We start from the raw sequence: 27,955 nt of genomic DNA, 5'->3' as shown, positions 1-27,955 counted from the left end.
TCGGGAGGCTGAGGCAGGAGAATCGCTTGAACCCGGAAAGTGGAGGTTGCAGTGAGCTGAGATGGTGCCACTGCACTCCAGTCTGAGCGACAGAAGGAGACTCCATCTCAAAAAAAAAAAGAGAGAGAGAGAGAAAGAAGAGCCCAAAGGGGAGAGAGAGAAAGAGAGAGAAAGAGAGAGAGAGAGAGAGAGAGAGAAAGGATGTGACCAGTAAAATAATATTATAAGCACCAGGAAAAAGTTATAGAATCATGCATGACAGTGGAAGACCAAAGAAAGGTTGGCTAATAGTCAGGTACCACAAATAAGAGAAGTACAGTAAGGCCAAGCAAGTTGTGAGAGGACTTGGAGAGTGAAGTTCCAGTAGATCTGTGCAACAGTGAAATGACAGCTAAGTGGCACTACAGAGTCAAGTGACACTTTCTGCATTTCAGAATGAGGAGGCCATGCACGTCTGAAGTCCAAAGAACAGACAGCAGGGATTAAGAGATAGAAAGTACAGGATATTCCTGATATTTATGCTTTAATATCTATGGTTCTTACCATTTGTCATCAACCTCTATGGGCCAAACCATGTTGTAATTTCTAAATTTTGCCAAGGCACACACTGGAATCACATCCGCTGAGAAACTGCCAAACAAGAGTGAGTCACTTATTTGGAGAGCATGCCTCGCTAGCTGCCCAACATCTGTATCATATCATGCCTTTGTTATTCTCTGCTAATCGTATGTGCTGTAACTATCATGAAGTGAGAGGGACTCCGCTGCTTTGTAGATTCAGATAAGCGCATGGGTAATGTCGCCACTAAGATGATGTATGATGACTACTTTAGTTCTTTAAAAACCATCTAAGGGACTGAAGATATCACTTCAATGCTTCAGGTATTCTTCCCATCATTTTATGGAGGTAATTCCATATGAGGGGTACTCTGAAAAGAGGGATTTTCGAAGCTCTAAGGATACATTTCTTAAAACTATCAAGATCAAGATTCTACTTATTGGAAGAGATGAGGCCATCACTAGAGAAGAAACGCAGGAGTTGGGAAGGGCTGCTTTTAGCTCACAGGTAGAAGAATTTATTTTAGAATCTGGAAAGAAGAAAGAATGTGGCTTAGCCTGATTTCCCCAGAGAGTAGAACATCAGAAAAGCATATATATACATATATGCAAGCACTGTATTGGGAACTGCAATCCCTAGAAGCAAGAGTGAGGGAGAGGGAAGCGGTGAGGGGCAGCGCAAGGTAAGTTACTGCTTGATTCTGTGAACCACCTGAGAAGCCACAAGGCACGCATCTCAGGACTGTCTGCCTGGATTGAGAAAGGAGGAATCCCCCATTGGTCAAAGGATCACTCCATGGAGGCATTAAGTCCCCGGAACTTCAGGTTGCATTCATGAGACTACTAAGGAGTGTTTGCAGTGTCTGTCCCAGGCTGCAGAGATGACAGAGAAGGCTTCGGATGGGAGGTGAGAGGTGCTTGCAAGTTAGTTCTACATGCAGCTGGTCAGGCTCATGGCAGAACTGTCACTACAGTGGTGGCTGGAATCAAAGACAGGTGTGGCTGAAAGGAGCTGAGGCAGTGCTTACGAGGTGTCTGATCCAAGATGTTCATGTTCTAAGGAGTATATAGGTGTGAGCAGGATGGTAAGAAAGCCCCGGTACGATTCCTGGCTCCTCTCAGATGCAAGGCCTTCTCACAAGGCCAGGGATGCTGTGACAGCAGTGAGTATCTGACACAAGTGGAGAAGAGTTATTGCAGCCACTGGGCCAGAACCGGTGGAAGACTTCCGGGATCACATCAGGGGTTCTCAGGAAACCAAGCATTAGGAATTCTTAGTTCTCTGCATTTTCTCCATGAGTGCCTGCACCCTAAAGTGGATGCTGAGGAAGCAGACCATGAGAGGACCCAGAGTGGACTTTGCAGAGGGCAAAAGTCATAGGTAGGGGTCACCCTGGTAGGGGTCAGGGCAGTGTGGATGCAGCAGGGCAGGGAGCCGAGGGTGGATGGAAGAGGTAAAGCCAGAGGCGCTGATATCTAGAGAAACTGTGAGGATGGAGCAGGGAGAAGGAACACACATAGAGCCCTGCACAAGCTCTGGGGCCCAGCAAGGCCATGAGGTGAGGACATGAGTGCTGACGGCCTGCAGCGAGCTGAGAATACAGATGTTAAAGTTGCCAAAGAAGGAAGGGGAAGGGAAGTTGGGAAGGAAAGAGAGACCCTCAGATGACTCCTGCCCCAGATGGAAGAAACACTCATAGAAGACACTGGTAGTGATTTGGAGGCAGTTAAGTAGGGGGTGGTAGAGACTCCAGATGAGAATCCATGAAGAGAGGGTGTCAGAAACAGTGGAATTTGAGGCCTTGTGGTAAAAGATTTTTTTTTTCTTTTTCAGAGACAGGGTTTTGCTCTGTTGCCCAGGCTGGAGTGCAACGGCGCGATCTTGGCTCACTGCAGCCTCAAACTCCTGGGCTCAAGAGATCCTCCCACCTCAGCCTCCTGAGTAGCTGGGACTATAGGTGGGCACCTCTACACCTGGCTAATTTTTTATTTTTTGCAGAAACAGGGTCTCACTATGTTGCTCGGGCTCGTCTCAAACTCCTATCTTCAAGTGCTCCTCCCATCTCAGCCTCCCAAAGTGCTGGGATTACAGATGTGAGCTACCATGCCAGGCCCAAGGTAAAAGATTTTAAGGAACACGTTAGTGAACAATCAAGCAAGATTTGCTTCACTGCAGACTTACACCAGACATTATTTCCAGAAGATCAGTTGTAGAGGGGGGTGTGGATTTTCACTTTTGCTTAATACATTGGATATTATCTGAATGTGCTATCAGAAAAACTGCATTGCTTTTATGATAAAAAATAAAACGAAGAAAGAAAACAAAATTGGTCAAGGACAAAGCTAGAATTCCATCTCATTGTGAACAAACACTTGTCCACCACCCGTTGGCTCCACAGCTGAACAAAACAGGCAGTCTGAGGTGTGGTTTTATTAACCTTCCCAATACTCATTGCTGCTAAATCAACTTAAACTATGTGACCCGGTTAACACAAAGAGCCAGTGGAAGTAAATGCTTTAAAAAGACAGGGAGATATAAAACCTGGGGTAAATGTTTAACATGCCATACACAGGGCCCCAGCCACATTCCATCAGCAGCTGCATGTTTGGCCTTCAAGTTTCCAGGGAAGTACCTGGCTCTTCACACTCTTTGCCTTCAGCCAGGAACCCCACTAAGCAAGAGGTCCTGGAAGGCATCCGAGTCATAAATAGAGAAAGTCACAAAGAGTAATCAATATAGTAGCTACCATTACTGGCTGCCTTATTTGTGCTCAGTTTACACTAAATACCTTATGCTGTTTATCTTAGTCATTAAAATAAAGGAGTAGAAGAGACAGTACCAGCAAACTTCCACTTACCTTGTATAGTAGGCCATTCTCGCCTTGCTATAAAGAAATACCTGAGACCGGGTAATTTATAAAGAAAAGAGGTTTAATTGTCTCATGGTTGTGTGGGCTGTACAGGAAGCATAGCAGCATCTGCTTGGCTTCTGAAGAGGCCTCAGGAAACTTACAATCGTGGAGAAGGTGAATGGGGAGCAGGTGTGTCCCATGGGGAAAGCAGGAGTAGGTGTGGGGAAGTGCCACACACTTTTAAACAACCAGATCTCATGAGAACTCACTATCGTGAGGACAGCATCAAGCATTCATGAGAAATCCACCCACATGATCCAATCATCTCCCACCAGGCCCCACCTCCAACATTGGGGATTACAATTCCACATGATATTTGGGGGGGGACATATATCCAAACTCTGTCACCTTGTATTGGACAGAATTAAGGCACTAGTATATAATTCAGGGTTCTTGGTTACAGGCAACAGAGTCTACTCTAGCTGGTTTAAACCAGGAATTTCTTCAGATATACAGATACTGCCTTGAGTCATTGGAAGGACTGAAGAAATGGATTGTAGACTGAACTCTGAAAGTCACCATAGAATTGGACCATCATGGGGAGCTACTACCTCATCCACGACCAGGAAGTTGCTGAATTAAGAGGCCACATTCTCCAACAGGAAGTTAGTGCCACAGTCCTCAGCTCTTGAGCCATGCCATATCGGCCACAACCAGTCAACAACTCAGTCAGAAGGCCACCCCCACAACAGACCATGCCATATCTGCTGAGACACTGGCCAGCAAGAGATTCCCAGTACTCTCCTCTCTCTTCTCACTTAATTCATTCCCAAAGTCTCAGGATCCTCTCTCCACGTGACTTCATTCTGAATCAAGTATAAATAATAAAACTTAAATCCCATCTGAAACCTCAGCTTCAAGAGACTCTGTTGTGTTGAATAATAGAGATTTCCAGTCTCTACAGTAGAGGCAGGCAAGACAGAAAGATGTTGAAATAGAGGTTGAGTACGCCAAACCATTGGATTAGCCACAGTTGCTCTGGAAAGTTGGGGCATTTGGTGTATTGTTGGCCAGCCTTTCCCTCCCTCATCTTCAGGCATCCAGTGCACATATATTATCTCATTTTTTCCTCAGCTCTACATTTCAACAAAGTATTATTATACCCACTTTATAGATAAGGAAACTGAGGCTTATAAAATTTAAATAATGTGCAAGAAGGTAACAGACTCAAGGTTTGAACCAAGATCCACTTTGCTATTCTTACATGGTAGAATTTATATATGTGCTTTGCTGAAACTGATCACCCAACAATAGCAGCCTCTCTCTATTCTCAATTCCCTTTATTCTGGCTGTGATTCACCGGCTTTCCAAATGGCTGAATAGGCCTGGGACTCTTCCACCTCCAAACCTTTGCTCCAGCAATTTTCTTAATTACTTGAGTTCCTTTATCCTGTGGGCCACCGAGAAGCCATTTGTGCCAGGCTCTCTGGGTGCAGAAAGGAGGAAGGATTTATCCATCAGCTTGGATCCGCAGTTCATCAAAGAATCACTCCATGAGAGATCGTTGTCCTTTCCCCCACATCTGACCATGCAGATCTCAGCCATCCTTTAAGGCCTAGATCCAAAACTACCTCTCCCCAAGGACTTCACCAGTCTCCCTGGCAAAGGCCGACCTTCACTGAGATTCCCCTGCATTGTGTCTGTATCTCCCTTCAAACATTTCCCAGATGCAACTTACATAATTGCCCCTCCTATAGTATAACTTCCTTAAAGACAAGAACCATGACATTGATCTCTGTGCCCCTTAAATCTCCTGGCACAGTGCATGTGTGTGGTAAGGATTCAGTAGATGAATAATAAATAAATGAATGAATAAATTTCCCTACTGAGGTGCTCTCTTCTTTAACATATTGGAGAATCTGTATCTGGGTAATTACAAATCAATTGCTCCAGACTCCTAGTGCTTTTAATTAGCAAGATTTTTCTTTATCTCAGCAGTCCCCAACCTTCTTGGCACTAGAGACCAGTTTCATGGAAGATAATTTTTCCACGGACAGGCAGGGGTAGGAGGTGGTTTGGGGATGATTCAAGCGATTACATTTATTGTGCACTTTGTATTATTATTGCATTATAATATATAATGAAATACTTATACCACTCACCATAATGTAGAATCAGTGAGAGCCCTGAGCTTGTTTTCTTGCAACTAGACTGTCCCATCTAGGGGTGATGGGAGACAGTGACAGATCATCAGGCATTAGATTCTCATATGGAGCATGCAACCTAGATCCCTCACATACACAGTTCACAATAGTTCACAATAGAATAGCATTCTCAATTCTATCCTATGAGAATCTAATGCCACTGCTGATCTAACAGAAGGCAGAGCTCAGGTGGTAATGTGATTGATAGGGAGCGGCTGTAAATACAGATGAAGCTTCTTCTCTTGCTCACCCACTGCTCAACTCCTGCTGTAGCATGGACTGGTACCAGTCCGTGGCCTGGAGATCGGGGACCCCTGCCTTATCTTTTTTTCCCATATTTAGTGAGACTTCATCAGTTGTTAAGGCCCAGGTATTTATCTTCCCTTAAAATACATATATTGAAACCTAATCCTTAATGTGATAGCATAGGAGGTGGAGATGTTGGAATGTGATTAGGTCATGAGGGTGGAGCCCTTATGAATGGGATTAGTGCCCTTGTAAGAAGCTGAAGAAACCACAGTTTCCCTTCCACCATGTGAGGACTCAGCTAGAAGGTGCCATCTATGAACCAGGAAGCAGACCCTCACCAGAAAACAAATCTGCCTTGATCTTGGCCTTCCCAGCCTACAGAAATAAATATGTTGTTTGTAAATTACCCAACTAATGGTATTTTGTTATAGAAGCCCACATGGACTATCAGTTAATGTACATAGAATAATTTTTACCTATTTATTGGTGTTGTGGCTTCTAATTTTTTTAAATGAATTTTTAAAAAGACAGAGAATAATGTCTATCTTTGGAGTTCAAATGAGTTTTTTTCCTTTGGAACAACTACGATAGGACACTTTACACAGTAGTGCAGGCATTTACCATAAGTAACAATTCATCAGACCAAAAAAGGTGGAATAAATCATGAAAGTAAAAGTATCAAGGAGTCTCCGTACTCTACATTTAATCCATTCAATTTCCTGCTAAAGTAGAATTTCTTCCATTTGTGTCAATCCTTTGGGATCAGCCTACAGCAACAGTCTCCTCAGTTTCTTCTAGAAACTTCCCAGTTTAGAACCCCAAAAGAGTGGCCAGCAGTCACCAAGGCAGGTTCTCTCCTGCGTGTAGTTAATGAGACTGGTAGGCCAGCAGCTTCCTCCTGGTTGCCATGGAAATGACCAGGCTGCTGGCCCTCCGAAGACGGAAAAGAACAGCAAGTGCAAGACCACGCATTCCACCCTGGCTTGCAGATTAAACCAGCTGTCAAGCCAGGGTGAAGGATCCGTGGCCAGGCAGAGGTCTGTAGAGTGGAGAGGCGAGGCCTCACGGTGGAACTCTCAGATGTAAGTAATTTCTGTGTTCTTCTTTTTTAAAAAGCATGTCTAGTCAGACAGTTTTTCAGAGCTTCAGAATTTCTGCTGCATGGCAGGAACTGTGACGGTTGGAAGAACCATTGTCAGGGTCACCTTCTTGTTGCATTTGCATTTCCTGAACATAATGTACATGTATGAGTGGCTTTCACTATGAAACACTTTTTTAGGCTTCCAGGCATATGAATTCCTCTTTACTGAGATTCTGCCTTTAAAATGAAAGATTTTCAGTGCATTAAGCAAAGAATGACATGGTCTTCTCATTTAAACCCTAAAAAGATAAACTCACTTAAAGCTAATATAACAGATAGCTCCTTGAAATCTTGTCTCTATTTTAAAACATCTGGCTAGACTTTTCCATTAGTCTTCAATGCTAAATAACAATTAAGGAAAAGAGATATGATATCTCTTTTCCTATTGTGATCACAAACAAAGAAAAGTGGGAACTCCCAAAACACCGGCTGATACTGTTTCTTTGCTCTGTTTTATCTTTAAATAATATTATATTTACTGCCTATTTACACACCAGGCTTTATAGAGTTTGCTGATTAGAAAACAAAGAAAAGAAAGTAAGCTAAGATGAGCATTAACATTTGGATTGGATAGTTCGCGTTTTTAAAAAATTGGTTTTTTATTCAAAAGTGAAAAAGCATGATAAATAATGTAGCAAAAGGCAAGATGAAGAGGGGAATGTTTTAATTCAAAATCAGTAGAACATATACAGTCTTGCATTTATTTCTTTGTTTAATAAGCATATTTTTGGAAAGCTTTTAGCAAAAAGTATGTTGGTGTATACTGAGGACAGGAAATGTTTCAAAAACATTGTGCATAATATTTATAAAAAACCCATCCTTAAAAAATACCAAAAAAAAGACCTCATTTGTTTGAAAATTTTTTACCGAAAAGAGCCATCCTTGAGAAGTTTTTTGCTTTTTTTTAGACTAAATAATGCAATATGTTTGGAAGGAAAAAAAAGACTTTTCATTACTTTTTTTTCTGACAGAAATTGGGCATTTTCTGAAAATAACAGTTTCAATAAAGTATTTATGGAAATGAGTGCTTTTCAAGAGCTGACTTGGATTTCTCATCTTTCTTTTCCACACTAATATTTTTCACTGCTTAAAGCTGCCACATTATCAGCTTTTAAAATTCAGTGCCCAGTGGCTTGTGTCTGTGTCTGTGGGAGCTAGTGGGTCAATAGGCCCCAGTGGGAAGAACAGGCAGGCCTCACAGTTCTGTGGGCGTGGGACCAAGGGGCAGCTGTGCAAAGCTGTGGATGTGAACCCCAGTGATGCAATTAACTGAGTGTCTACCAAGTCACTCAAGGGGAAAGCCTGAAGGATTTGCACTCATTGCCTAATTCACTCTCTCAAGGACTGTGTCAAGTAGAAAAGTACGGTAGCCACATATTTTAGTTAGGACTTCCCAGTGGCTCACTCTCTGAGAATTCTTTGTCCCACATTCCATACCTATGTTAGCAGAAGCAGCACTCTGCTCATATTGTCCTCTATTCTGATTATGGACTTAAGAACAGAAATTTCTTTCTTATGGTTCTGGAGACTGGGAATTCCAAGGTCAAGGGGCCTGCATCTGGCAAGGGCATTCTTGCTGTTTCATTCCATGGTGGAAGGTGAAAGGGCAAGAGAACATGTGCACACACATAAGAGAGACAGAGAGAAAGGGGGTCAAATTCATCCTTTTATTTGAAACCTATTCCCACGGTGACCAACCCACTCCTCAATAACAGCATTAATCCATTCATGAGGGCACCGCCCTCTTAAAGGTCATCCCTTAAAGCTCCCACTTCTCAACACTGTTGCACTGGGGATTAAGTTTCCAACACGTGAACTTTAGGAAACACATTCAAATCATAGCATTTAGCATGAGGGTTCTATACACATATAGGTTAAAGGCTACAGCATCTAGTAATAGAATACAATGCATGGAATCTCACTTGAATAGGCCCAAGACCCTGGGGTAGGAAATAGCGCTGTAATTTCCACCATGACTCTTCAGAGTATAGTTGGCTGTCTGGGTTCAAATTTTAGCCATTATTAACTAGTTCTGTGACCTTGGACAAGTTATTTAACCTCCCTGAGTATCCCATGTATCATTTCCTGATATGAAAATGGGACCATATGCAGTGGCTCATGCTTGTAACCCCAGCACTTTGAGAGGCTGTGGTGGGTGGATCACTTGAGGTCAGGAGTTCGAGACCAGCCTGGCCAAAACGGCGAAACCCAGTCTGTACTAAAAATACAAAAATTAGCTGGGCGTGGTGGTGCACCACCTATAATGCCAACTACTCGGGAGGTTGAGGCAGGAGAATCACTTGAATCCGGGATGCAGAGGTTGCAGTGAGCCGAGATAGTGCCACTGCACTCCAGCCTGGGTGACAGACTGAGACTCGGTCTAAAAAAAAAAGGGGAGGGGGGCCATAATATCTACCTGTAGGATTACAGAAAAGATTAAATAACATAAAACACGTGAAACACTTAACAGTACCTGGCACAAAAGAAACACTCATTAGATCTTACTATTAGTGAATAAAAATATGGATAGTTCCTGATTTCATTCAATTTTCAGTATACAACATACATGTATCACATTTTATATATTATAGTATGTTGCCTCTTTATCAATGACAATTTGCTGTATTTAGCTAGCTTAGCCTTGGGAACACAGGGCTGAGGAACAGTGAATTACTGGTACAGTAACATTTCTCATAGGAGTCTGAACTTTCTTGGGAATCAGGAGCTGTGTATTTGGCATGTTAAGTTGGAGATGTCTACTAGACATTCAGAAAGAGCTATCAGATACAATGTGGGACATGTGAGCATGATGCAGTCAGGAGCTAGAGACGTATCTCAGTTCACCATCAGCATCTAGGTGGTATTTAACTTCACAGGACAGCATGCAGGCACCAAGAGAGTGGACGCACATACAGAAGACAGCCATGCACTGAGCTGGGGACATGCAACAATAACAGGTAAGAAGATCAGGGCTGGGCGCGGTGGTTCACGCCTGTAATCCCAGCAGTTTGGGAGGCCGAGGCGGGCGGATCACGAGGTCAGGAGAGTCAGACCATCCTAGCTAACACAGTGAAACCCTGTCTGCACCAAAAAAAAAAAAAAAAATTAGCCAGGCGTGGTGGTGGGCGCCTGTAGTCCCAGCTACTCTGGAGGCTGAGGCAGGAGAATGGCGTGAACCCGGGAGGTGGAGCTTGCAGTGAGCCGAGATCACACCACTGCACTCCAGCCTGGGTGACAGGGCGATACTCCGTCTCAAAAAAAAAAAAAGATCAAATGCCAGCCAAAAGACTGAGAAGGAGTGGCCATTGAAGGAGCCAGAAAACCAGGAGAATGTGACATCATGGAGGAACAGAAAGCTATTCACTCAAAAAGAAGGGGGAGGCAACTAAGTCAGATGCTTGTGGGAAGTCAAACAAAATGAGACCAGGAAATTAATCACTGGATTTGGTATGGGGGTGGTGGGATTCACTGGGAACCTGATGAGAATGGTTGCAATAGAATGATTACAGCAAAAGTCTGGTTTTTTGGAGTGGCTTAAAAATCTAACACGACTAGGTACAAGGCTCTGTGTGATAACAGATTGGCTTACAAAAGCTCTTTTTTTTTTTTTATCTTACAATAGACTGATGTTGCACTCTAAGAAAAGTAGGTTTGAGTCAAACAAGAACTGTCACCTATTCCCCCAGCATAATAAAATGTCATGAAAGAGGAGAGATTTGAAGACAGTATCAGAGATGAAGGTAGTTTCTTAGTGGACAAGAAACAGAAATCATCCCCAAACACAGAGGAACATAAGCAGCATGAGGCGAATGGGGTCCAGATTGGAGTATAAGAAAACACAATGGGGGCAGGCGCGGTGGCTCATGCCTGTAATCCCCACACTTTGGGCGGTGGGAAGATCTCTTGAGGCCAGAAGTTGTAGATCAGCCTGAGCACTACAGTGAGTCTGTGTCTCTACAAAAAATTTTAAACATTAGCCAGTGGTACGCACCTATAGTCCTAGCTACTCAGGAGGCTGAGGTTGGGAGGCTTGCCTGAGCCCAGAAGTTCAAGGTGACAGTGAGCTACTGCACTCCAGCCTGGGTGACCGAGCAAGACCTTGTCTCAAAAAAGGAAAGAAAGAAAGAGAGAGAGAAAGGAAGAGAGGAAAAAGAAAGAAAGAGGAAAGAAAGAAAGAAAGAAAGAAAGAAAGAAAGAAAGAGAGAGAGAAAGAAAGGAAAGAAAGGAAAGAAAGGAGGGAGGGAAGAAAGAAAAGAAGAAAGAACAACAAAAGCCCAGTGAGACATCACACACACACACACACACACACACACACACACACACACACGCACCCCTCGAGGCTTGTCCCCACAACATGCCGTGATGCCTCTCCTTTCCCAGTTTTGATCCACTTCCCATAAAAGGATTACTTCGCATTTGCATCTCTGAAATGCCTGGTCTCTGGGTCATTAAAAAAAACAAAAAAAGAATCTTCTCTGTGGCCAGGAGGTCTGAAGAATTCATTTGGAGTTGTGCCTAGACACTATTTCATGGGCACTCGGTTTAGCCCAAATTGTGATGCCAGATTATCTACTGGAGCTCTGCTGCTGTCACAAAACTAATCTTCAAAGAGTCATCAATGAGATCAGGATTCACTCTTTTTAAATAAAATTCTTATTTTGCAATAGTTTCAGGTTTACAGAAAAATCGTGAAGATAATAGAGAGTTCTTATATAGAGTTAACATCTTACATGAGTATGGTATATTTGTCACAATTAATGAACCAGTATTGACACATTATTAGTATAAAATAAAGTCCAAACATTATTCAGATGTCCTTAGATTTCACCCATTGTCCTTTTTTTTGTCCCAGGATCCCATCCAGGATCCCACATTACCTTTAGTCATCATTCCCAGGAGGCATTTTAAAACTCTGAAAAATCTTTCAAGAAAGAAACAAGGTTTAAATGTTCATTGGTTCCAATATTTGTAACTAAAACCATCAAAGGAAATTTTAATTCTTATTTTTGTCCAAAATCGAATGGTCGGAACTATAGCTTGAACACAGTTGAAAGGAAAAAAGCCCAAGGCTTACATCTTAAGGAAATGGTGCAGGTACTTTACGGGAATATAAGAAGGGCACGACTGTTAAGTGGAAGATCTGAATTCTCTTTTATTGTTCTGGAAGCAGGTAATTAAAATAGTAAAGGTCTGCCAGCCTTTTTTTTTTTTTTTTTTTCTCTCATCTCCTAGCAAAGGGATTAGTGTCTGACTCATTTTCCTTGGCAACTTCACACTCACATAATACTAGCCCAGTAATTTAAGCAAAGCTCTCCCTGAGTTAGCTTTGCAAGATTGGACTCTGAAAGGTTAGGTCGTGGGGGAGTTTTGCAGCAAGGTCTGTTGTAATCTCTCAACCAAGAGCAATTAGGGGAATGGCTTCGTGATGCTCACAAATATCTGTGAGACCAAAATATACTAATTCTACTCATGTTTTCCTTCGCCCCTTGGAAGGTGTGTGGCATAAGATGGAAGGGCAGTGACTGGAGGCCTGACTTGGGACTCACGGTCTCCATTCTAGCCAAGTGTATTTCACGCTTCCTCCTCATCAGATTCACAGGAAAGTTGTAAGGCAATCAGGAACCTAGACTAGGCCTTTTGTAAAGTCACAGGAGGTTGGAGGTGCCTCCTGGGATTTTGCCAGATGTCATTCAATGGCTTTCAAGGATGATGCACAGCTAGGCCATAGGAGAGTAAGCTCAAATTCCCACCCTGTCACCCATACACAGAAACTCATTCTGGTTTTTCTGCCATGGCTAGGCCATACAATGAAAGTCGCTGAAGAAGAATATGAATTTTGCCTGCAGATTTGCTAACACTCGACAATCCTAGGAGGTAAAAGGCAAAAGAGGGGCTGGGTGCGGTGGCTCACGCCCGTAATCCCAGCACTTTGGGAGGCTGAGGCAGGTGGATCACCTGAGGTCGGGAGTTCGAGACCAGCCTGACCAACATGGAGGAACCCCGTCTCTACTAAAAATTAGCCGGGTGTGGTGGCACATGCCTGTAATCCCAGCTACTCGGGAGGCTGAGGCAGGAGAATCGCTTGAACCCGGGAGGCGGAGGTTGTGGTGAGCCAAGATCAAGCCATTGCACTCCAGCCTGGGCAATAAGAGCAAAACTCTGTCTCAAAAAAAAAAAAAAAAAAGGCATAAGAGGGAATCAAGGATCAATAACATGCCTCATTGGCTTAGCAAATGTAGGGACTCATTTGGATAATATAAATAGTCATGGAGTGCTCCTATGTGCCAGGCCCTGTGCTAAGGACTGGGGAAACCGCAATCAGCAAGAAGGCATCAGAAACCTGACCCCCTGATATGGTTTGGCTGTGTCCCCACTCAAATCTCATCTTGAATTGTAACTCTCATCATTCCCTCATGTTGTGGGAGGGACCCAGTGGGAGATTATTGAATCACGGGGGTGGTTTTCCCAATAACGTTCTTGTGGTAGTGAATAAGTCTCGCGAGATCTGATGGCTTTGTAAGGGGAAACCCCTTTCACTCGGCTCTCACTCTTCTCTTGTCTGTCACCATGTGAGACACGACTCACTTTCCACCATGATTGTGAGGCCTCCCAGCCATGTGGGACTGAGTTCATTAAAACTCTTTCTTTTGTAAATTACCCAGGCTCGGGTATGTCTTTATCAGCAGCATGAAAATGGACTAATAAAACCCCACAGTAAACCAACAAGGAAGCCCCGCATCCAGGCAGCAAATTAGTGGGTGAAATTAATACCCAGGTGAGCTCAGTGCTTTCCAAATAAAATATCTACTTTTCAGTCAGTTCTTACTCAGCTTCTAAGCTCCTAAGCACTTTAGTCTATTTCTATGATTCAATCCATTTAATCTCAAACAAGTAATCCAGTTGATACCTGAAGAGCTCCTGGCTTCACCAGCCAGAGGGCACAGATGAAGTTAAGTGAACACGAATAGCTTGTATTCTGTTGGCTCGTGCTCCCACCTACCAGATACAGGTCCTTGCCTCCTCCCACCACTATGTCTACAAAACAGAATTTCCTCTAGGTGCTTCTTTGAGTCCCCAGGGGTCTTGCCTATGCGCACAATGGTCCTTTCATCTGCTTCTGTCCCCAGCCCCCACTGGATGCTGACTGTCCCTTGCCTTGGCCATGGGGCTCCCTGTTGCTTGATGACCAGGGAGCAACATCCAGGGGTAGCCACAGTCTGTTCTTGAGAAAGGGTCAAATAGTGCCATCTGTCCCTCATTCCTCACTGTGCTAGAGCTGAGCTGTACTCAGTACAGAAGTGGAGAAAATGCTTCTGTCCACCACTCAATGTCGCCCTTTCTTGCCTGGGCAGGGGGCCACTTGTGCCTCACATCTCAGAATTCTTAAAAGCACTTCTTGCAGCCTCTGCTTGCTACCTGACCGGACTCAGCCTCAGGCATACGTTTGGGCTGGAAAGACACAAATGCCACTGTCCTATCCCTCTGCTCTTCCCTGCCCTGGGCCCTCCCATATCGTCTTCGCTCTCCTTCAACAATTCCATGTATGCAATTAACCACCTGAAGATGGTTCCCCCTCAACTCATAAGACGTAGCCAGATGTATCCATTTGGGCTTGGCTGGGTCCAACATAGTGTGACTATTCTATGGGAGCATTGAGCTTGGTATTTCAGGAGACTAGTTACCAATGATCCAGGCTAATGAGAGGAATAAACCACATAATGTAATTAGCAAACACTGCAGGGCTGTGAATACAGAAGGGCTGGTTTGGTCCACAAGGGTGGTTTGATGTGGTGGTTTGGTTTCCTCATAGTCTCTGTATTCATTTCCTATTGCTGCTATAAAAAATTTCTACAACTTGGCCAGGCGCAGTGGCTTACACCTGTAATCCCAGCACTTTCGGAGGCTGAGGCAGGCAGATCACTTGAGGTCAGGAGTTTGAGACCAGCCTGGCCAACATGGTGAAACCCCATCTCTACTAAAAATATAAAATTTAGCCTGGTATGGTGGTGCACACCTGTAATCCCAGCTATTCAGGAGGCTGAGGCAGGAGAATTGCTTGAACACGGGATGCAAAGATTGCAGTGAGCCAAGATCATGCCACTGCACTCCACACTCCGGCCTGGGTGACAGAGCGAGACTCCATCTCAAAAAAAAAAAAATAATAATCTACAATTTTAGTGGCTTGAAACAACATATCTATATTATTTTACACTTCTGGAGGTCAGAAGTTCAAAACCAGTCTGACCAGGCTACTGTGAGGGTGTCAGTAGGCCTGGTTCCTTCTGGAGACTCCAAGGGAAAATCTGTTCCTTGCCTCTTTCAGCTCCTAGAGGCTGCTTGCATTCCTCAGCTTGTAGCCACATTGCTCCAATCTCTGCTTCAGTTGTCATATTGCCTTCTTCTTATAAGGACCCTGTTGATGACATTGGGCCCACCCAGATAATCTAGGATCATCTCCTTACCTCAAGTTTCTTAATTTAATAACGTCTGTAGAGGCCTTATGGCAATGTAAGGTAACGTATTCACAGGGCCCAGGGATTAGGACACAGGCACCTTTAGGGACCATTATTTGACCTACTATAACATCCATTAGGCACAGTTGGAGATCAGAAATAAAGTGTTTTGATCACATCCCATATTCCTGCTGTTCCTTTAAACATTTCATACACATTTAAGTTAGTAGAAATGGGAATCAGATAATTAATTTCTATTTTCCAGACTAGCTCACTAATAATTTCAGGACCTCACAATCCTCAGAATTTACAGGAGGACGTTTGTAAATCTGATTGGATTCATTACAGGAAAAATCATGCAGAGAGACATTTTTGTTTTACGCTGTGCCTGTTCTCTGTCTAGTCAAATGTTTGATACAAGTAATGCATTAAATGAACCAGTTACTTTAGATTTCTTTGGGGTGGCTTTTGGGATGCCCTCACAGAGCATGGTAATACATTTGTTATCACTATGACTCTGATATTACAAAATATCAATGTCTATGAATAGTATTATGTATATTGTAGCATGCCTATGAGTACTTATGAGTATACAATATACATAATACTACAGAACTATTCAGGCTGGGTGTGGTGGCTCATGCCTATAATCCTAGCACCTTGGGAGGCCAAGGCAGGAGAATCACTTGAGCCTGGGAGTTTAAGACCAGCCTGGATGACATAGTGAGACCCCATCTCTAAACAAAATAAATAAATAATATAGTACTATTCATATATATATATATATATATATATATATATATATATATAAAATCACATGCATCTACTTTGCTTTTGCAACCTGTGTGGTTGGATTATTATCCTGTGCCATGTCAAGAGAAGTAAGACTCAGACAGGTTCTCCGACTGATCCAACTATATACTAGTGAGTTCAACATGAACAGTCACAAAAATATTTTAAAGTGTGTCCTCTCAAAACCCAAATTGCATACTTGAAGCTAATTTTGCCTGCATAATTCCAACTTATGGAGACATGAATTTACTTCATCTTTTTCTAGACGAGCAAAAATATCAGATGAGAGCATATAGTTTAGATCCTACTATAGAAACCAAATAAGATTCCGATCACATCAGAATTACTGGGAACTCATTTCCTGCCCCGCACAATGAACTGTGTAAACCACAATGAAAGGGAAGTGATCTTCACCCACAGAGACTGCACAGAACGGTGACTTCAGCATTAGATCCTTGCAAGGGCCTGTGAAAATTCAGTGGCTCATACCAAGGATGAGGATGTGCTGTTGCGGAATGTGAAGAAGAAATAAAAGACACAGTATCACAGTATCACAGTATCACAGTAAGAAAACATTGGGGACGGACCCAAATTAGTTTTCAACTTCATAAGCTTTGAAATAGTAAACAACAAAGATATCACTCTGTTTTCAAATATCATCTTACATAGTGTTTATCTCTAACCTATCTCCTGCAGTGCATTCGTGGAACAAAGCCAAAGAAAAGAAAAATGCTAAAAATCCCTTTTTTCAAGAGCATTTCAAGATCCTACAGCTAAAGCCCTCACACTGCCTGTGTGGGCATCTCATCCACATAACAGAATAGCCAACACCCCTCCTTGACCTCAACGGGAAGAGGGGTTGCACAGCCCTGGACAAGTGGGCACTGGACCTGAGAACAGGTGACCACTTGTTTCTGGAGCCCAGCGTGGGTCTCCACCCCACACTCCTCCCATACTTTCTGTTTGATCCTTGCTATCTCTCTAATAAGGAACAAGGTAGCCATAAGGCTTACAGTGCAAATACCCTTGGACAAGAATGTGTCGGTTTAAATTCCGATTAAGGCCTAACCAACTGGTATCAGATACCAATCTGTGAGCGGGTTTTCAGCACTGGCTCCTGGAAAGAAAAGAATGGATGATCAGGGAGTTAAGAGGAAGGCACATCAAGGGGAAATGGGGATCGGAGAGCTACTCCACCTACTCCATAGCTTGCCATAACTAGCCCTCACTAGCAGCTAGGCTTGCTGCCAGTCTGATGAAGCCACCCAGAGGCTCCTAACTCTGAGAAAATGAGCTATGTTTTTCTCGTGGCTGTCAGGGCTCACAGTGGATGTCTCAGGGAGTGGCGTTCCCAGGCAAGCTGTGTTGGGATGCTAAGAATGAGACAACGATGGGAGGCTGAGGCAGAAGAATTGCTTGAACCTAGGAGTGGGAGGTTGCAGTGAGCCGAGATCGCGCCACTGCACTCCAGCCTGGGAGACAGAAAGAGACAAATGCTTTGCTGTGCTGCCCACTGGGCTCTCCTGCTCCTGTACCACTGGTTCCCTCCTGGAGGTTCTAGCAGGTGTCCTGACTCATGCTCATAGGAGGAAGACAGCCTCATCCTCATCCCCACCTTCTCAATCCTACATCCTTGGTTCTCTCCATCCCCTTGAGGATTCCAGATATTGAAACAAATTTATCCAAAGAGCCTGGAGTTAGAAGGAGTCAACAAATGGAGAGATGGAAATCACTGAGGAAAATACAAAAGAAAACTATTTAGAATTCACTGTCCTGACAAGTGTTTTCTCCCCAGATTCAGTCTCTCCCTGGCAACCTAGGTTACCTTCCTTAAACAAGATCTACGTAGATGTCTCCTGCTTCAGACCTTTACCATCTCATTTTTTGTCTCTTGCAGGAGCCTCCAAAGAGGGAGCTTACCTCACAGGAGGTTTGCAAGCCAAGCTAGTGGGGTAGAGCTGAAAATATTCAAACTTTCATTTTTATTTATTTTTCATCTCAAATTTTTAAAAATGCTACAGTTTGTGTATTGTTGATAATATAGATGATATGTAAGCACGGTAATATGTGAATGGGCTTTATAAATTAACAGATACATCTATCGGGGAGGGTTTTAAAATCATTTATTGATGGGGTGATGATCAGAAAAGTTTGGAGACCAAGTAACTGCCAGCATAAAGTCCAAACCCCTTAGCTTGACCAGCAAGGTCCTGTCTAACCCTGTTTCCTGCCTACATCCCCAGCCTCATGGACCTCCAGATGTCTTATACCTGCTCTAAACATACTAAGGACTTTAGTCATTCTGACATCTGCGCCAATGACTCTTATATCTGCACTGCCTCGCCCTTCCTAACCCGAACCTCTTCTCTGCCTGGCCCAAAGAGCACATCCTTTGAGAGTCTTTCCATTTCTCCCTTACCACCACTCCATCTGCATCTTTTTTTTTTTCTCTTTTGAGATGAGTTTCACTCTTATTGCCCAGGCTGGAGTGCAATGGCGCAATCTCGGCTCACTGCAACCTCCGCCTCCCAGGTTCAAGTGATTCTGCTGCCTCAGCTTCCTGAGTAGCTGGGATTACAGGTGCCCACCATCACGCCTAGCTAATTTTTTTGTATTTTCAGTAGAGACAGGGTTTCACCATGTTGGCTAGGCTGGTCTCAAACTCCTGCCCTCAGATGATCTGCCCACCTTGGCTTCCCAAAGTGCTGGGATTACAGGCGTCAGCCACTGTGCCTGGCCTCCATCTGCATCTTTAAGAACTACCAATCACATTGTCTTATAATTAGTTGCCCAGTTGTTTGTTCCCAGAGTACATTCCAAGTTCTCTGGGCAAACTTCAAGTCCCTTGAGGGCATGGATGATATCTTCTTCATTTTTGCTTCCCCATGACTTAGGCCATTTGCCTGGCATCCAATAAATGTCCTCTAAATGTTGATTTCTCATTTTCTTTTGAGAAAAGAGGATGTAAAAATCCTAAGTTGCAAAGCAATATTAGCACCTGCTGTATTGTACTAGTGCTTTGACAAACTTCAAGATATCAGTGGCTTAGAGTAATTGAGATCTGTTCCTCCCTTACATCACAGACTAATGCCATTAAGGGGGAAGAGGGGTGTGCTCTCTTTCATACAATCATTCAGGGATTCAGCCTTTTGTCTACAGTTCTGCCATCTTCTAGGGCCATCGGTTCCTTCGTGGAATCTTCCACCATATTCCATTGGCCAGAACTCAATCACATGGTACCACTTCACTACCAGAAGCTCAGAAATGAAGTCCAACAGTGTGCTAAAGAAGGAGAGGAGAACATGGCATTCACGGGGACTAGAAGTCTCTGATATACCTAGGTTGTAAGACGCAATAAGTAGCTTGATGCAACCATGACAAATACTCAGGGGATGTCTACACATCCAAATTTTTCAGTCAAGATGCTAAAAACTGTGCATGTTTTTTTTTTGTTTGTTTTTTTGAGACAGAGTCTCACTCTGGAGTGCAATGGCGCAATCTCAGCTCACTGCAACCTCTGCCTCCTGGGTTCAAGCGATTCTCCTGCCTCAGCCTCCTGAGTAGCTGGGATTACAGGCACGTGCCACCATGGCCAGCTAATTTTTGTATTTTTAGTAGAGACAGGGTTTCACCGTGTTGGTCAGGCTGGTCTCGAACTCCTGACCTCGTGATCTACCTGCCTTGGCCTCCCAGAGTGCTGGGATTACAGGCGTGAGCCACCACACCCGGCCTATGTGCTTACTTATTAAATATTTGAGACTTTGTGCATGATTATTAAATATTTGAGCCTTTAAATCACTGGACATGTTTAAAAACCAGAGCTTCTATTCAGAATCAGTTTGAGTATTATTTTTGTATTGCAGCTGAAGAAATCTCAAGAACAATACTAGCAACTAGCTGCATAAAGACAGAGGGTTCTAAATTGAGGAGATACAGACATCAGTTACTTCAAAACAAATTCCACACAGATTCCTTCTCAATCTAGGATTACACCCAACATTTAGATAATGTTTATACTTGGCTTCAAAAGGAATGTTTCAAACTTGACTAGTTCTGTTTATAAGAAGATATTACTAGTAAGGAGATATTGTGTCAGTGGGAGGATAGCATTTGGAGCATTTGCCCAAAACAGATTTGAAATGTCGTAAATAATGATGTTCTGAGCTCTATAGTCCTAACACAAAAGACAAATAACTAATTGTGGAAAAATCAAGCGACATTCTCCAAATCCTTATAGCAATTAAAAATCAAAAGCAATTTAAAAACCTAATTTGGAAGTGAGCTTAATTTGAAATCAAAAGTGGTTTTTATTTTATTATTTGAGATAGAGTCTCACTCACTCTGTCACCCAGGCTGGAGTGCAGTGGTGCGATCTCGGCTCACGGCAACCTCTGCCTCCCGGGTTCAAGGAATTCTCGTGCCTCAGCCTCCTGAGTAGCTGGCATTATAGGTGTGCACCACCACACCTGGCTAATTTTTGTATTTTTAGTAGAGACAGGGTTTCCCCATGTTGGCCAGGCTGGTCTTGAACTCCTGACCTCAAATGATCTGCCCCCCTCAGCCTACCAAACTGCTGGGATTACAGGTGTGAACCACCATGCCTGGCTGTGATTTTTATTTTTAAAGTGGAAATGCAATTAGGGGAAAGACTCAAGAGAAGAAAATTGTGAAAGGCTCAAGAGTCAGAAGCTGAGAAGATGCCCTGGCAAGAAGCAGTCTCAAGTGTAGATCTGAGTTATGGCTCTGGGGTTAAAGCCAGAAGAAAGCTAGGGCCCGGGCACCCCAAGGAACACACTGTGAAGCCAGGACTTGGAGAGGTAAGCAGGGCTATCGCTCACAAATGCAGTACCCAAAGTGTGTCTCTGCAAAAATCCTTGAAGATTCTTGGGTGGTAAAATCGAGGGGCCCTCCAGTAAAGGAGCCAATTTGAAAATCTGAATATATCCCACAAAGTCAGACATATATCTGCACTCTTAGAGGGCATTTTATCAAAGTGGTGCTTTAGTGTTTGCTGAGACTGAGAGGAGTAGAGTTGCAATGCTCACCCATGCTCATCCCATGGGTCTTGTGGGCACCCACCTTTCTGACTGCCTACCTGGCCCTTTTCTGATAGCGCCTCCTGATTTCCCTTTGCAGAACCATCCTTCTACCCTCTCAGTCCACTCTTTGCAGTGGGGCTGATCCCATTCATTGGCTCCCAAGCTGAGTGTACGACTCAGGAGACCAATGTATTTTTGCCTCCTAATATTTATTTATTTACTTATTTGGTTATTTATTTATTATTATTATTTTATTTTTTGGTTGCAAAGTCTCACTCTGTCACCCAGGCTGGAGTGCAGTGGCACAATTTCAGCTCACTGCAACCTCTGCCTCCCAGGTTCAAGTGATTCTCCTGCCTCAGCCTCCCTGTAGCTGGGATTACAGGCACATGCCACCCTGCCTGGCTAATTTTTGTATTTTTGGTAGAGACAGGGTTTCGCCTTGTTGGCCAGAATGATCTCGAACTCCTGAGCTCAAGCGATCTGCCTGTCTTGGTCTTCCAAATGCTGGGATTACAGGCCTGAGCCATTGTGCCCAGCCATATTTATTTATTCATTAGAGATGGGGTCTCGTTCTGTCATCTAGGCTGGAGTGCAGTGATACAATCATAGCTCACTGCAGCCTCAAATGGCCTAAGAGTTCAAAGCCCAGTGAAATCACAGCTCACGAGGGGTACTTGAGAGAAACTAGGGGAGGAAGTTTTAAGACACAGTCTCCAGCAGAATGGGCTGTCATGAACCCGTGGAGTAAGAATTGGGGTTAGGTCATGAGGAGAACAGGTGCCTTTGCATATCATCCCTCCCTCTGTCAGTTACCCTAGGCAAGAAGCCATCCAGGGAGACTCCGAGGCCAGGGACTGAGTGTGCTCACACACCTTGCCCTGAACCTGCACTTGTGTCCCTATTTCTGCCTGTGCAGCCATAGCAGATACCACAACAGGGTGGCTTAAACAACACCGAATTCTCAGACTCAAGTGATCCTTCTGCTTCAGCCTCCCGAGTAGCTGGGACTATAGGTGCACACCATCATGTCCAACTAATTTATTTTATTTGTAGAGATTATGTCTCACAATGTTGGCTGGGCTGGTCTTGAACTCCTGGCTTCCCACAATCCTCCTACCTCAGCCTCCCAAAGTGCTGGGGTTACAGGTATGAGCCACCACACCCAGCAGCCTGGTGCTATTTAAAGAGAGGTTTATTTATTTATTTATTTTTTCTTGAGAGGTTGCTCAGCTGATAGAAAGTAAACCTGGATCTACTAATGACCATCTTGTCCCCAGAAGGAGTGATCTTATCTGGGAACAAAGCCCACAAATGAGAAAGAATAAATGAAGAACAGACAGACATTTCTGACAACCTTTTTTGAGTAGCTGGATCGCCATGCCTGAAATCCTTCCTAATTTTTCAAATAAGTGAGCAGTTTATTTTGTTTATTTTTTTATTTTTTTTTACCCAAGTGAGTCTTAATTGGATTTCTATAGCTAGCAGTGAAAAGAGTTTGAGTACACTGACATTTGGTAAACTATGTTTTTTCATTCATTCAATGAAATTTGTTGAGTCCTTGCTATGTGCTAGGCACTGTGCGGGAAATTGAGAATATAAAGCCCAAAAACTGCTCTCTTAAGGTCTTTACCCCAGTGAAAGAGAACCTTGAACTAATAATCACGGTACAGCCGAGTGCAGTGGCTCATGCCTGTAATCCCAGCACTTTCGGAGGCCAAGATGGGTGGATCACCCTGAGGTCAGGAGTTCAAGACCAGCCTGGCCAACATGGCAAAACCCCATTTCTACTATAAATACAAAAATTAGTCGGGTATGATGGTGCGTGCTTATAATCTCAGCTACTCAGGAGGCTGAGACAAGACAATCGTTGGAACCTGGGAGGCAGAGCTTGCAGTGAGCTGAGATTGCACCACTGAACTGCAGCCCGGGCGACTTCATCTCAAAAGAGAAAAAAGAAATTCATGATAGACTGAAGGAGGAAAATTTCCAACTAGCATTTCTGTGGCAGCCTCCATAAATGGGTTACCAGGGGTATTTGCCCCACTTGGTGCCCTGTTAGTGAGCCTTCCCCCACTAGGCATGTGTTTTTGTTCTGGCCTTTGGGCTTCCTAATGTCCAGGAGGCAGGGACCATCCTGAGGTCTAGCCAGGGCCTTACTGTCGGGAAGTTGCTCACAAATTCTTCTGGGAACTTCTTGTCCCACATGTTCCAGCAAACCAATATCCTTTTCTCTTCTGATCTCTTTTCCTCTTCCACGGCTGCCTCTAAAAGGATCAGCACCTGAAACAGGGAGGCAGACACTTTTCTCACTAGGTTCGGGCTGATGAATAGACCTCTCCCCTCTTTTTTCTCTTAAGGCTAGGGTCAGTGTGGGCCAACGGTATTGACAGCATTCCTGGTTCTGGGATGACAGGGTTACTGGGACACGAAGTCCCAGAGGCCTCCAGTGGAATCTGGGACAGCTAATTGTCTAAAATTATCTTGTAATTAATAAATTATACACCGTTCCTCACTAAGGGGGTAGACACACCCACATTCTAACACTGCTTAAGACTGTTAAGCCTCTTGTTCAGGGAGAACGCTTGTTCTCCACGTTTCTCAAAGCTCTTTCTTTCATGACAAAATGTACCTATTAATACATTTAATAAGAAGCCTTTAAGAAAATCCTGTGCCAACTTCAAAATAGATACAAAGCACTCTAAACCGCCTTATCCAGTCCCCCGCGTCGAATCTCTCTCTCTCTGCTATGTTCTCTTAGCCGCCTGTATGTTCAGTACAGTGCTTCTCAGTTCAGCCTTATTGGTCTTTTTCCTTTGAGGATAAATCCTGGAGGATAGGATCCAGGTCTTTTGTATCTTTGTTTCTTCTGCTTGGCCTAAGCCAGGGCCTGGCACACAGCCCAGGCTGGGCCCTGCCTAACTCCTGCATTTGCCCCCTCCTCTCGCCTCCTCCCCACTGCTATAGCCTCTCCATCCTCACATGCAGGACGGGCCTGGCTTTGGGCTATGACACCCCAGCCCATTGGAAGCAGAATCAATTTCGTTAGGACACAAGTTCTATGAGGACTGGGCCCTGGGTTGTCTTGTTCTGAGTTGTACCCCCATGGCTAGCAGAGGGCATGCCACCTAGTAATCTTCCAATAAGCATTAGTTGAAGGAAGGAAGGAAGGAAGGAAGGAAGGAAGGAAGGAAGGAAGGAAGGAAGGAAGGAGGGAAGGAGGGAAGGAAGGAGGGAAGGAGGGAAGGGGGAAGGAGGGAAGGAAGGAAGAAAGGAAGAAAGGAAGGAAGGAAGGAAGGAAGGGAGGGATGAATGCATGAATACAGTCACAATTGCTGTGAATCAATGTCTCACCCTCTGTTCAAGTTTACGCGGCAGAGCTTACTTCTATCCTCCTGGCATCCCAGCCATGGGGTTGTGGCTTGTGCCTCCTGCCTGTCTACCCGATCCCTGGCATTTTTAGTCTTGATTCCTTTGGATTTCTAATTGCCTTGTGGCCTCATCTTACACCCTAATTGCTGCTTGTCTGCCTAGCCTCTTTCCTGCTGTCACTGTACTCTTTGGACACACGTTGAGCTCTTCAGACTGACCCTTCCATCTGTGGCTCCCTGGCCCTTAGTGTAGTGGCCCTGCCAGTAGCTCTGGGCCCTCCCACTCAGAGGTCGCATGCCAAGTATCCCACCACACCCATGGAGCTTAGCAAATGGAGATGGACTGAATTGTATTGTTTGGTTTCTCTCCTCAGTCATTGGGGGAATGTTATTACTTTCGCCAAACTGAAATGTGGTACACTCTGCCATAATGCTCATCTCATCTCATTCCAATCACACCACAAAGGAGGATGCTGCATCTGTCATATGCCAGACACTGTAGGGCTTTTACCCCAAAACTGGACATTGGTGTTGCTCTTTAAATTACCCATGCATCCCTACCTTATTTAGATTTTTTAGAAGTTCTTATATATGGTTTTGTTTTGGAGCCCTGCAATACATTGACAAGATCAGTTCATAAATTTCTTCTGGCATAAGAGTAGCTAAGTCAAAATAATTGTGATTAATCGGTGGGTGATTAGTCTTTTTATTGTCTATTACCACAGTTACCTAGGTACATTTGTAAGAGGCCCTGAACAGGATGAATGGACTCACAAACAGATTAATATGGTGGGGATGGGAGGCATGTTTATCTACTTAGAAATTAAAGCTTACCATTAACTAAATGCTTCATTGGTATTCATGCTATGTTGTGTAATAGGTAGCGCTTGGATAGCTGAATCCAACAAAGAAGTGTTTGTCTCCCGAATTCCAGGAAGTCAGATATTGAGGGGGAGGAAAGCATGTCATGTTCAGGGGTTTTTGGGCGCTTCATGCTAGTAATTGGATGTTTGGAGAATGTGCTCTTTCAACTCCAAATCCCTGCCCATAGATAGGATGCGGTAGGTCTCCTCTCTGGCATCCGCTCTGGCATCGCTCTGGCTGTGTTGTTGGCATGTTGGTCTCACTGTCAGCCAACATCACTGGGAGTTTTACACCTCAGATGAGCAGAGCTCAAAGGTTTGGCTGCTGTCTCTGGATGAGGTGCTGAGAAAAGAGCTTGCCCAGTGCCTGGGCTGCAAGCATTGCCTGTGGCTCAGGAAACAGTTACTAGAACTGCAAGAAAGAAATGTTTACAACTTGTTTTTTTCTGGGGTTCCTTTTCCATAAGCTGTGTATTTCAAATGAAAGGTTGTGATAAAGCTGCCTCTTTTCTTTCAGGTGAGTTCCAACAAATTGGTTCAAAAAGAGGGGGGATAAACACGCTGGCCCATGCTGGGCAAGCATGGCACCACCTCCCAGGCACTGTCTTCTTCTGATCAGCGCTCTGGGTGTCTTTGCACTTAACTGCTTCACCAAAGGTCAGAAGAACAGCACGCTCATCTTCACAAGGGAAAACACCATTCGGAACTGCAGCTGTTCTGCGGACATCCGGGATTGTGACTACAGTTTGGCCAACCTGATGTGCAACTGTAAAACCGTCCTGCCCCTTGCGGTAGAGCGAACCAGCTACAATGGCCATCTGACCATCTGGTTCACGGACACATCTGTGCTGGGCCACCTGCTGAACTTCACGCTGGTCCAAGACCTGAAGCTTTCCCTGTGCAGCACCAACACTCTCCCCACTGAATACCTGGCTATTTGTGGTCTGAAGAGGCTGCGCATCAACATGGAGGCCAAGCATCCCTTCCCAGAGCAGAGCTTACTCATCCATAGCGGTGGGGACAGTGACTCCAGAGAGAAGCCCATGTGGTTACACAAAGGCTGGCAGCCATGTATGTATATCTCATTCTTAGATATGGCTCTTTTCAACAGGGACTCAGCCTTAAAATCATATAGTATTGAAAACGTTACCAGCATTGCCAACAACTTTCCTGACTTTTCTTACTTTAGAACCTTCCCAATGCCAAGCAACAAAAGCTATGTTGTCACATTTATTTACTAGCATAATAACTGTGTCCAGCTGTCTGGAACTTTGGCAAATGATGAATAATTTGCAGAAGGAATCTGGAAATAAGGCCGTGAGATAGGTATCCCTACCCACAACTGTGCCTCTCTCCGCAGGCTCCATTTGCAACACAGCCACACATACCAATAACCAGCTCTCTGTTCTGCTCTGTGCCCAACTGCGAGAACACTTTTGAAAAACAAAAGAAAAAGAAACCAAAAAACCAACTTGATTCCGTCCAGGGACATGTCTTGGGAGCCAGCTAGGCTTGGTCTCTGCAACTAGAAGCCTGCAGGGAAATGTCCCGTCAGAAATGGAGAAAGCAATACACCCTAGAGACTGCTTAGTGGAGCTCCTCCTAGAAGGTGACCCCCAAGAAACATATCTTCTTTCAAAATACTGCCTTAATTTTTTTGTTTCATTTTGTGAAATTGCTTGGAATTCCCCTAAGTAGAGAATAATCAATTTCAGAGGTTTGGGGACTATGAGTTTTATAAAATGGTCGGGCACAGTGGCTCACACCTGTAATCCCAGCACTTTGGGAGGCCGAGGCGGGCGGATCACCTGAGGTCGGGAGTTCAAGACCAGCCTGACCAACATGGAGAAACCCCATCTCTACTAAAAATACAAAATTAGCCGGGCATGGTGGCACATGCCTGTAATCCCAGCTACTCGGAGGCTGAGCAGGAGAATCGCTTGAACCTGGGAGGCGGAGGTTGCAGTGAGCCAAAATCGTGCCACTGCACTCTACACTCCAGCCTGGGTGACAGAGTCAGAGATCACACCATTGCACTCCAGCCTGGGCAACAAGAGCGAAACTCCATCTCAAAAAAAAAAAAAATAATAATAATAATAAAATGATTAGGTTCTCTTAAACTGATCTTTTCTAAATACCTTGCTAAGAATAGATGCACCGAGAAATAAGAGGTTGGAGACTGTGTTTGTTGGGGTGGAGGTACCACAGGCATGGATAGGGTAAGACCTTAGGATCAAATCGGGGGACCAGTGTTCCAGAGAGAGGGATGCAGCACTGAAAATTGGAGGACACAAAACACATTTGCATCTATCTCAAAATTTTGCTTAGAGCACAGCCTAACTGCAAGGAAAGTTCTTCACTTCTAGCCTTTCACATTCTTTTCCTTTTCTTTCTTTGCATGGTCTGTCTTTGCCCCTGCTATACCATTTCACCA

The 27,955-nt window shown here is 44.2% G+C and overlaps 2 protein-coding genes across 8 annotated transcripts in view; one reads left to right on the top strand and one right to left on the bottom strand.

Annotated features, from left to right (window-relative positions):
- LOC103787027 (putative uncharacterized protein C21orf62-AS1) overlaps positions 1 to 27,955 on the bottom strand; it is a 183,374-nt gene that overhangs the window by 134,834 nt on the left and 20,585 nt on the right. For 3 of the 7 annotated variants that reach the window (XR_004668493.4, XM_057300949.2, XM_057300950.2), the window contains one exon: positions 22,708 to 23,570. The exons of the other annotated variants lie outside the window; for them this stretch is intronic. Coding sequence is in view for 2 of the 3 variants with exons in the window: in XM_057300949.2 (XP_057156932.1) it covers positions 23,364 to 23,570 (207 nt within the window). In the remaining variant the exon portion in view is untranslated. Of the gene's footprint in view, positions 1 to 22,707; positions 23,571 to 27,955 lie in introns of those variants that run through there. 7 annotated transcript variants of the gene reach the window in all.
- Positions 6,737 to 27,692, top strand: EPCIP (exosomal polycystin 1 interacting protein). The gene is made up of 3 exons (XM_008977709.4): positions 6,737 to 6,944; positions 9,880 to 9,960; positions 26,039 to 27,692. The coding sequence occupies exon 3, from the start codon at positions 26,103 to 26,105 to the stop codon at positions 26,760 to 26,762; it is 660 nt and encodes a 219-aa protein (XP_008975957.1). The 5' UTR covers positions 6,737 to 6,944; positions 9,880 to 9,960; positions 26,039 to 26,102; the 3' UTR covers positions 26,763 to 27,692.

This window comes from Pan paniscus, chromosome 22 (genome assembly GCF_029289425.2).
Source record: "Pan paniscus chromosome 22, NHGRI_mPanPan1-v2.0_pri, whole genome shotgun sequence".
NCBI classification, from domain to species: domain Eukaryota; kingdom Metazoa; phylum Chordata; class Mammalia; order Primates; family Hominidae; genus Pan; species Pan paniscus.
Note: the sequence above shows the minus strand (reverse complement) of the source record. Positions and strands in the feature narration are given on the sequence as shown.